Raw genomic sequence first — 10,873 nt, forward strand, 5'->3', positions numbered from 1 at the left:
CTGGACTGCTCTTCATTCTCCAGAGGGAGGGGAAATGGAGTGGGGGGGGGAGGGGGAGAGGGGGAGGAGAGTGGGGGGGGAGGCAATGTGTGGGAGGAGGGGGAGGGAAATGGGAAATGGGGAGGAGGCGGAATTTTTTTTTCAACAACTAAAAAAAAATAAACAAAAAATAAAGAAAGGGAAATAAAAGAAATAGTAAAATAATTAAGTGTGCTGCAGGAGAGATGTTCAAAACAGTCCAATGAATTAAGTAACCTATGCTGTTGAGGTCTTCGAGTCTGGATCCTAAGCTTTATCTCTGGACATGGTTGTTGTACAGGATATACAATATTTGGCATGTGCATTCAGTGAATTGCATTGAAATTACTGATACTAGTGCTGAACATGATGAGGGCTCCAAAATTTTGAAAACTTGTCAAGTAATACTATATGTTCAGGTGGAATCATTTAATTATTCTACCTAATTGTTGACATCATTGTGGTGAAATCATCCCAGGTTCAAATTGTGTTTTAGGTTATTGTTCTACATAAAAGAAATAAAACAGAGAAACACAAGGAAAAAAAAAAAAGCAAGAACCCACTTCCACTCTAAGAGAGATAGTGTGTGCTTATAATTATAACACTCTAGGAAGCTGGTAGACTGAGACGGGAACATGCCTGCAGATCTGCAGTTGCTGGCCTGAGCTATACAGCTGTAAACAAGAGAGTCTTTGATTCAAATGTCCTAACATCTGAAGCTGTCCTCTTATCTCTAGCTAAGTACCCTGTCGTGCATGAGCTCACATACCAGAATCCTATACACAAGATAAAAAAGAAACAATTTTTCAGAACATTGTTGCATTTAGCAACAAACTGATAGTTTGATGACATTCCCATAACATGTTTATCTGGTACATTCATGTATAAATCAAAATATTTGCTCCTGAAACCATAATGACACAAATTTTCTTTCATTTTTATAGGAACAACTACATTGCCAAAATCAGTTATTTCTCCTCCCAGCTACCTCCGTGTTCTCTGTATGCTCGTTAAACAAGCCCTGGCAAATGGCAAATGAAAATAAAAATCAGTGCTCGGCATATTTATACATAGGCTTTTCCCATTTGATGTGCACTTTTCAACTCACAGAAAATATGAACTAACTGCCTATTAATGCAGCAGTTCCAAAGTACGTACAGAGAGTGGCTGGTAAATGTTTAGTTTTAGATTAGCTTTCTCAAACTTTTAAGCACTGAAATTCAAGATTTGTTTCCACACTGAAGCTAGGCCTCAGCATCTTTTTTTAAGCCTCTCTTGGCATCTCATTTTCACGCACCATCTGAGATGACTTGGAACACATCAGAAAATAACGCCATCGCCTTCACAGAAAAACCTATCTGGACAGTGACTATTTCTATATCCATCATTTATGGTACTCTTTCTGGGGGGAGTGGGGTGGATTTTACTTTAAGTGTCAAATGCTAAAGGGATGATCCTATTGGAGTAGGCGGCTTCAGTCAGCGAATGTTGTAGCACCCACTCAGATAAACCTTATTTTTAATACTTGGGATAAGACACAGACATAGGGGTTATTTTTATATAATTAATAACTTTTGTTTGCAGTTTCAGACAACTAAATAAAGTGATATAGTATTATATTTTTAACAATTAACACTATTCAAAGAGGAGGAATGACATTCTTAGTTCTTATGGAAATGAGGCATAAAATTAACTCCATGGCATAAATGGCACCTCAACTCCTCCATCATCAGAAAACTGGAGAAAACAATTTTATCTATTGACACCAATTGCTAGAAACATTGAAGTTACAACATTTCTTAAGATTCTTTAAAAAATGTCACATTTTCTATCTTCACAGTTACATTTTATTTTAAGGAAATAAGCACAAGAAAACACACAAATGAATAATCCCTCTGCCAGGTTTCATGTAAGTAAATCTGTTCCTACCTGACCAAAGGTCAGAGTGATCAGGGCTATTCTTACTCCTTCAAGGTTATGACAATAGGTTTGACCCATGGAATGGCTGTCTACAGGATATTTGGCCTAAGGTATGGTTGCTGTATGTCCTGCCTCAACAAAAGAATACATAACTCAGGATACAGTTACTTGATCTTTCGGGTATTGAAGAGGTAATTTGTTTGTTCCTTATTTGCATCATGGTAAAACAGTCTTGCCTTCTTCCCCCCTTTTGGACTTGGGTATATAAAGCATATGGAAAATAAACACAGGCAAATTCAGTATTCACTGCTTTGACCTCCCTAATCTAATTCTGTGTCTCTGTCTATTTCTTTTGTATATTTTCTGTCTGACTGACTTTTCTAATCCATACGACCCTACCTTGGAATGTATGAACCTGTGGAGGCTGGAACCCAACAGATGTCGCCCCAACGACATCCCTCATACACACTTTCAACTTATAATTTATGAGAAAATTGACACTTTCCTTTAACTAAGTCTATTTCAACATATGAATATAATGCAGGTTCTAAAAGCATGATTTTGAAAACCTCAAATGATATGAAAAAATATTACGGCTTTGGTAATTGGAAAATGGCTACTATTTTTTTTTAATCTAATACAAGCACAGAGAAATAGTTATATGATTACATTTGCAGACAGGATTGATTTGTTTTAACAATCTTTGTTTTCTACATTTACATAATGAAAATATAGCATTAGACAGGCATAGTGATATATTCTGACATAATCTCAGCACTTGGGAGGTGGATATTGGTGGGTCTATGTGACTTTGAGACTAACTTGGTATGCAAAAGGAGTTCTAAGTCAGCTAGTACAAAAGAGTGAGAAAATGGTCTTTATAAAATGAGATGGTATGTTTTAAAAAGTCGTAATCAGTTTAAAAAGATAAGATTTATCTTGTACAATTTTACATTAAAATTATGTTATGTTTTCACTGAGATTTTTACAATATCCAACACCAGTTGTCACTAATTTTTATATATGTGGGTTAGTTAAATACTGGGTAATTTGATACTAGGCAAATGACTATAACTGGTTCTGGTCACCCAAATGCCACAGTCAATCAGGACTAAAACAGTATTGGTAGCTCTTGCCTAAGTGACCCGTATGTGTCTGTAATCTCTTTCTTCTACACTTTGCTGTGCAGATCCTGGAAAGATTGCTCAGGATAGCACATCACTCAGCGCTCTTGCAAAAGGCCTGCTTTAATCTCTAGAACCCACTTAATGATCACATCTCTGTTTCTATAACTTCAGTTGCAGTAGATTTGTATCCTCTTCTGGAATCCCTGGAAACCAGAAGCGTATGTGATACACATACATATATGCAGACAAAATCTTCATATAACTAAAATAATAATAAATATTTTTCAAAGACTCTGTCGTATGATTCAGCACTAAAACAAGTTGAGAATTTATCAATTTATTTTACCTAACAGTTTTAGCATTTTTTAATGTATATCTTCTGACTTTTCAATATCAGTAAGACTAGATTATTGAAATAGAAGGTTAACAATAGACGTTAAAGGAGGGAATAGCAGCAACTGGATTTAATTTGGATTTTTGATAGGATGACAGCACATCTGCTTTTTTATTCTTAAGTCTGCTTGAAAAGAAAACAGTTTTAACTTTAATCAAATGATATGGATTTTTTTAGGTAACTTTACTTGAACCACACTGTGAAAACTCAATTAAGATTTTCACACAGTTCCCAAAATATCTGCACGTATTCTTTAAGCCATTGCAAACAGGTTATTGCTCATAAAACCATCCCTATTGCATTGACCCTTTGCCTATCTTATACCTTAACATAAATTTGAAAGTGAAAGTAATACCCATTGCACTGAGTATCTTTAATAGTGTGGTTGACAATTGTGATTTGAAATTCATATGTTTAAAGAACATTTTTCTACAGCTTGATTTTACGCTTCAAATTCCCCATGCTTTACAGCAGTATAAAAAAAATCTTCATCCCATCATTCCCAGAAATTTCCCTTATGCTGAAATAAAACACATTAAAAACTTTTTAAAGAATAATCCAAATCACAGAGTATGACTTTTTTTTATTTCTTTAAGTATTTCTTTCAATCATTCATAAATTCATATAATTACATTCAAAACCAAATATATTTGAAAGGAAATTTAGATATGAATACAAATTTATAACATGAGTGAATTCATCTTAATTACATTATGAATGGTATTATTATACTGAAACTAATCTGCAATGCTCAATTTGACATTTAAAGATATAATCAGAGATTACATTTTTAATTACATTTTTTCAGTGATATGTTTTACTGCCAATTCACAGAAATCTAAGTATGAAAGAATGAACATATAATTGAAAATAATTTCAAAGCTCTCTTTCATGTTAAAACATTAGTAAAAGCAAAAGTCCTCATAACAAAGTATTTTATAGTAGAATAGTGCATGTATATAGATTTTAAGGTCAAAGCAAAAATGATTACAGGGACTATCAAGTATAACAGGCTTTCCTTTGAGTGATGTGCTGATTAAAATAGACTCTCAGAGTAAACTTCGATGATTAAACCAAATATCTATTCTCAAAAGAGCCGTTTACAATATTTTGAGTAATGTTTGAATAAAAACAACATAGTTTATAAGAACATATATTTTGGAGGCTCAAAAAAAATGTTCAGAGGTTAAGAATGCTGGCTGCTCTTGCAGGGGACTCGAGTTTGATTCCCATCACCCACAACGGGCCTCTCCCAAGCATCTTTGACTCAAGTTTCATGGGACCAAATGCCCTCTTCTAGGCCTCTGAAAGTAGTGTACTCAAATGTATGTACACATGAAATATAAATAAAAACTAAAATAAAATTATTAAATATTATATTTAAAATTTTAATACATTTTATTTATGTTGCATATAATATTATCAACAAATTTATATGTAAATAATATTTCATTTATACAATATTACATGTATTCATTTGTTCTGATATGGCTTATAGATTTCCCAGGCTATATTCATCTTCCAATTACTCTTGAAATCCACATTGAACCATAATGACTCAAAATATTATAATGACAAATATATTCTTGTTTGAGTCTCTCTTTGATTGGCCTTAATGTGTAGCTAATTCTATGATATAATATATTACCATGAATATGTATTGAATATTAAAATAAACTAAGTGAATCACAGTATTTCTAGAATATAAATAATGTATTTATACACATAGAAAGATAGAAAGATAGAAGTAAATAATCTGTTTTACTGAAAGAATATTCATTGGTTTTCCCAACCAACTACCTAGTCTTGAACAACTCACTTGAACACTCTGAAAATGAGATATTCTTTATAGCACTGAAGAAATTCACCCTTCCCTTCAGGACACATTTCAATAATTTCTTTTTACCTCCCATCAAGCTGGACTCAGTCCTTGGATTCTATCTTCTGTCTTTCGGGAGTTTCTGACTTGTAATTTTTCAGTTAATATTTCTTTAAACAGTGATTATCTGAAATGAAACAATACCTATACTTAAGATGTGTTTTATTCCACTTTATGAATATGTTATTCTTGAAAATATGTTTAATTACCAAGAAAATTGTCAAAACAGCTATTTTATGCCTGTTGGTGTACTAAGGACTGTTAAATTTCTGATATTTGTGAAGTATCCAGAAATAAGATTGATCATGCAATATTTTTAAAACATTGAAATGTAAAACTGTCAGTAAATATAGGTATACGTGTAGCTAGTGCATTAAAATAAAACTTTGGGGCATTTAAATTTTATTTCATTCTTTTCAAAACATTTCTGGGCATATGGAAATGAATGGGTGTAGGTATGTGAAAGCCATGTTTTGTGTGGAGGTCAAAGGACAACTTTGAGTGTTTCTCTTACTTCCCATATTATATATAACAGTGAGTCTTCTTTGCTGTCTTGTATAGAATTATAATTTGCCTCTACACTCTTTGAGTTTCTCCTGTTTCTGTCTTCCATCTTGCAGTAGCAACGCTAAGATTACAGACAATGCTATCTACTATACATGGCATTACATGAGTTCTAGAGGTTGAACTTTGTTATATAACATTTAGCTAGCTCACCACCCAGTTTTTTAATTGCTATAATCAAGAAGTTGTAGTTATAATATGAAAGACGGTCCTTGGACTCCCCACAGGGCACGGACCCTGACTGCTCTTTGGGCTGATGAGAGAGAGGTAGTTGATTGGGGGAGGGAAATGGGAGGCGGTGGTGGGGAAGAGACAGAAATCTTTAATAAATAAATAAATTAATAATAAAAAATATGAAAGCCTATAAAGAAGTTATTTAACTTCTCTGATTAAATAAATTGCACTGCATATAATCATCCCAGTGTCTCTATCTATGTCTCTCTCTCAGCTGCATTCTGACTTGGACAAAGGAGAGGGCACTGTTAAATACACGCTCTCTGGAGATGGTGCTGGGACCGTTTTTACAATTGATGAAACTACAGGAGACATTCATGCAATAAGAAGTCTGGACAGAGAAGAAAAACCTTTCTACACACTTCGTGCTCAGGCAGTGGACATAGAAACGAGAAAACCCTTGGAGCCTGAATCCGAGTTCATCATTAAAGTGCAGGATATTAACGATAACGAGCCAAAGTTTTTGGATGGACCGTATGTCGCTAGTGTTCCAGAAATGTCCCCTGTGGGTGAGTAGACAAATGAAATTTCTATCAGTTGCTCTGAGTCCTATTCAATAATTTTTCTGTATACTGATGAAGACATCCTATTTGCAGGAGGTAATTATTGTTCACAAGTTAAAATTTATTTTGCTCTAGGAACGTTCATTATTTCCTCACCACTAAGAATACATATAAATGGAATATACACTATTCTGAACTATTTGTTAGTTAATTGAACTCATAATATCTTCTTATATTTAAATGCATAATTCATTCAGGCATGAACTTGGTTGTCACTGACACTATTCAGTGACGGAGTTAATTATCAAATACCTCTGAAAACCATACAGTAATTTTTAAATCACAGTACAGTGCTAAGGTGTGCATTGCATTGTAACCAGAAATGAACCTAAAAAGGAGATATATTGTTTTCTTTGTATATTTCCTAGAATAAAATGCGTAAAATAAATTCTTGTTTAAATATATCTCCCCTGTCTTCAAATCATAAATCTACTAGCATGATGTTATTGTTAGAAAGTAATTATTGAAGTACAGTGGTATCATTATTATTAAGAACATTTATTAAACCTGGTTATGGACAATGAATATCTGTTATTTCCAGCACTTGGACAAGGAATCCAGGAGAATCATAAGTTCAAGGTCAGAATTGGATACATTTTGAGTTTAAGTTTATCCAGCTCTAATAGAGACCTTGGCTCAAAATAATTAATAAAAAGCAGGACAGAAATTTGTTGTAACATTTTAGCATCAGCATAAATTTGCAAAGTCCTATTTTGCATACAATAAAATTTGGTAAATAAAATATTCTAACTTAATGGAAATTAATTTAGTATCTGTGTAAATGTTCCTATGTGTACATGTATGTGCATACATGTGTATGCATGTGGACGACATATGTAAACATGGAGTATAGTCTTCAGTCACTCTCTCCCATATTTTTGAGACAATTATCTATAGACAACCAGATGGCCTGTTGTCGATCTTCCCACTGTTTCTCCACAGCACCTGGATTATGGAATTGTATTGGCACAAGTGGTTTCTTATGTGGGTCCAGGGGATCGGAACTCAGTGCCTCATGCTTGATTGGCAATAACAAGCATTTTAATTGAAACATTTGATCCTCTTAACGGAAATTTAAAATTAGGTCTTGAACATTGCAACACTATAGCCCAGCCATAGTTAAAGTACAACATAATTCCTAGTCTCTATCATTTTTTGAAGGTATAGTTACTGTTTTCTAAAAGATTAGAACTTGAACCATACGTGTGATGCTTAGTCGTATTCCTTAATCTTATGTGTCTTAGAGGATCTTTGCTTTTTCTACAATGTCCTAACTATGCAATGAACATTATGCACACAATCCAAAGGTAGAAGCACCTTAGTAGTTAAGGAAGCGTCACATGGATTTACTATGAAAGAGCTTTACACTCTGTGTGTGACTTATCAAACATTCTGGAATGCATTTTCTCTTACACTTGAGAAACCAGCTGAAATAGTTCATGTAAATTTCTAGTTTTACTATGAATAGTGTGGGCTGCATGTCTTGGGAGTTTTCTGATACAGAGATGCCTTTCTAATGCAGCGTTATGATTGCAAGAGATTTAGAAGAGCAATCAGACAGAAACAAGCCTTATTAAAAAGTTATCTCAGAAAAAGTTTTGATATTCTATATAAAGAAGAAATAATAGTACAGTGTTTTAAGAGGTAATGCTGTTTAGCATACTTTGTGTAAATTGGAAATATCAGCATGAATTTAGAAAAATCATTAACTATATGTTTAAGTCAAAACAATATCTATATGACCACACACAAACACACACACACCTCTATTATTAGAAGAATTCTGTATCATAATATTTATAGTTAATTCTTTCATTACATTAATGGAAAAATTAATATGTCTTTCCAAGGAAGCCCTTAAATAAAAATTTTTCAGTTATCATATAAAAAATAATTAGTCTGAAAATTTTGGAGGAACGTAGGGAAGTGAGAACTAGAATGGTTTTGGATTTTGAAATATTGGGATAACAGGTAATTTATTATATTAAGATATTATAGCAATTTATATGAGAATAAATCCAAGCAGGTTGTTGGGTACCACTACTAACTTTGTTATGTTTGTACTTCTCCATTATTCCTATTTGCCTATCATCTGTCAGGCTATCTATCTATCTATCTATCTATCTATCTATCTATCTATCTGTCACCTATTTACCCATCTAACTATAATCTACCCATCTATCTTCCTATTTATCAATAATTTATCATATAAATATAGATGCTTAGATAACAAAGACAGATATAGCAGAAGAGTGTTTATCAAATTTCAAAACCATGTGATATTCTGTGGGTATATATTCTTTGAATATACAAGCAAAATTTTCTACTTTTAAATTCAAAAAAGAGGTATTAAACACATTATAAATTAAATGTTCAGATAGGTACAAAGAATTGTATATGGGCCTTTTACTTATACAAATCAAATTGAGGTTTCTAGAGGGTAGTTGTACGTGTGACAACTTGTACTTGTATTTTTCATAGCAAACATAAAGTTAACCAACAACTCTAAGGGATTCTGAGCATAACACTTGTTTGTTTTCCTGGACTATTTCAACTCAGCACTAGAGCCATATTGCCATTTGGGAAAACCTCAATATTTTAATAATCTAAGAGCAGATGTTTTCTCTAGTTTCTTTTTGGTATGTAATTCCTTTCATTTTATTTTATTTGGGTTGCTAAATATTGTTGACCCAGATTCACTGGCATGTTGCATACTCAGTTGACAATATAGCTATTTCTATAACATATCCAATATATTCAGATATTTAGGTGTTCTCTATTAATAAACATTTTTAACCAATGACTATGAACAGAAAAATAAATAAATAACAAGAATAGCCCACTCAAGGAATGTGGCATGTGTGTTATAAGGAAAGCCATTATTTTATATAATAATAACACCAAAAAAAGATAATTATAAAAACCCACAAATATATAAAGAGATGGTGTATTTGTAACATAAACAGATATATAAAGCTTATTATGTAAAGGTAAGTTTAATATAATACAGTGTATTATAAAGAGGAAAGATAATAACTGTACATTGAAAATTATACAAAGTGAATATTACAAAGACTGTAAGTATGGAAGTGAAGAAAATAGTAAGAAATTGAAGTAGACAAGGAAATTAGTATTTTAATGATAATACAGTGCACTTAATATTCCAAAATTCAAATTTATCCTAATGACTCTATGAACTGTTTGACATGAAGTTTGCTCCGATAAAATCTTCTGTTACATCCAATCTGCCAGGGATGCATGCTCAAAGACAAAGTGCTTCTACTTTGACCCAAGGAAATTGCCTCTTGATCCAGCTCCTTGGAGACAAATTTGTACTTTATGAATGTGCTCTTAATTCTTTAAGACCATGAACAGCACAGTGAATTACAATAATGTGCCTTCCTTAATATCTGAAGATTATGCATCTGGGGATCAAGTGGTTTCATTTACTTTTTTCTGGACTGCAGAAAGTTTGCATTTCAAATGTGCATCCAAGCACCCTCTTCTCCCTCACCTTAGTCATATGGAATAGTCTATTGGAATATCAATGACTGATGTTAGGACTTTTCAATTATGAAACAAGATTTATGGACTGTATTTTATCATTACTTAAACAATTGTTAGGTACCAGATGATTATGCTGGAGATGAGTGTCTCTCTTCATATTTAGCTGTCTTAAAACCCTCCCTGTCATAATTTTTATGCATAAGGAGTCAGGGATGGGTTTACAACAAAGTTAATCATAGCTGCTCATTCTGCTTTTGTTCTGGTTAGCCACTATTAAATCCTTTTGAGAAATTTAAATTCAGTATACAACATTACAGAACCTTCCTAAAAATGAACAGCCTTCCCCTTCACATGTGCCAACTAGATACACTTAAAACCTGAGAGAGTTTAAGAAGAAGCTGAAGACACATTCACACACAAAATCAGAGTTTAGCACAGCTCCTTTAAGAAAGGTCTTTCTGATTCAGCAGTAACAACAACAGCCATAACAGAAAACAAAACAAACAAACAAACAAAAAAACCCGCAGTTTTGAAATGACAGCTTCCTGGGCCATGCTGCCCTGGGCAAAGCCAAAAGGCAACATAGCCTTAGTTCTAGACACACCATTTAGCAAATTAAAAAAGTGCTCCTGGTCAGAAAATAATTACAGATATGAAATAAAGACAG

The 10,873-nt window shown here is 33.1% G+C and overlaps 1 protein-coding gene across 1 annotated transcript in view; it reads left to right on the top strand.

Moving 5' to 3' along the window:
- Cdh12 (cadherin 12) overlaps positions 1–10,873 on the top strand; it is a 309,480-nt gene that overhangs the window by 160,157 nt on the left and 138,450 nt on the right. Inside the window, exon 3 of the mRNA XM_050139097.1 lies at positions 6,351–6,645. Within this exon, the coding sequence (XP_049995054.1) occupies positions 6,351–6,645 (295 nt within the window). The remainder of the gene's footprint in view (positions 1–6,350; positions 6,646–10,873) is intronic.

The sequence above is a fragment of the Alexandromys fortis genome, unplaced genomic scaffold (assembly GCF_014885135.2).
Source record: "Alexandromys fortis isolate MF-2015 unplaced genomic scaffold, M_Fortis_MF-2015_v1.1 scaffold_37, whole genome shotgun sequence".
NCBI lineage: Eukaryota > Metazoa > Chordata > Mammalia > Rodentia > Cricetidae > Alexandromys > Alexandromys fortis.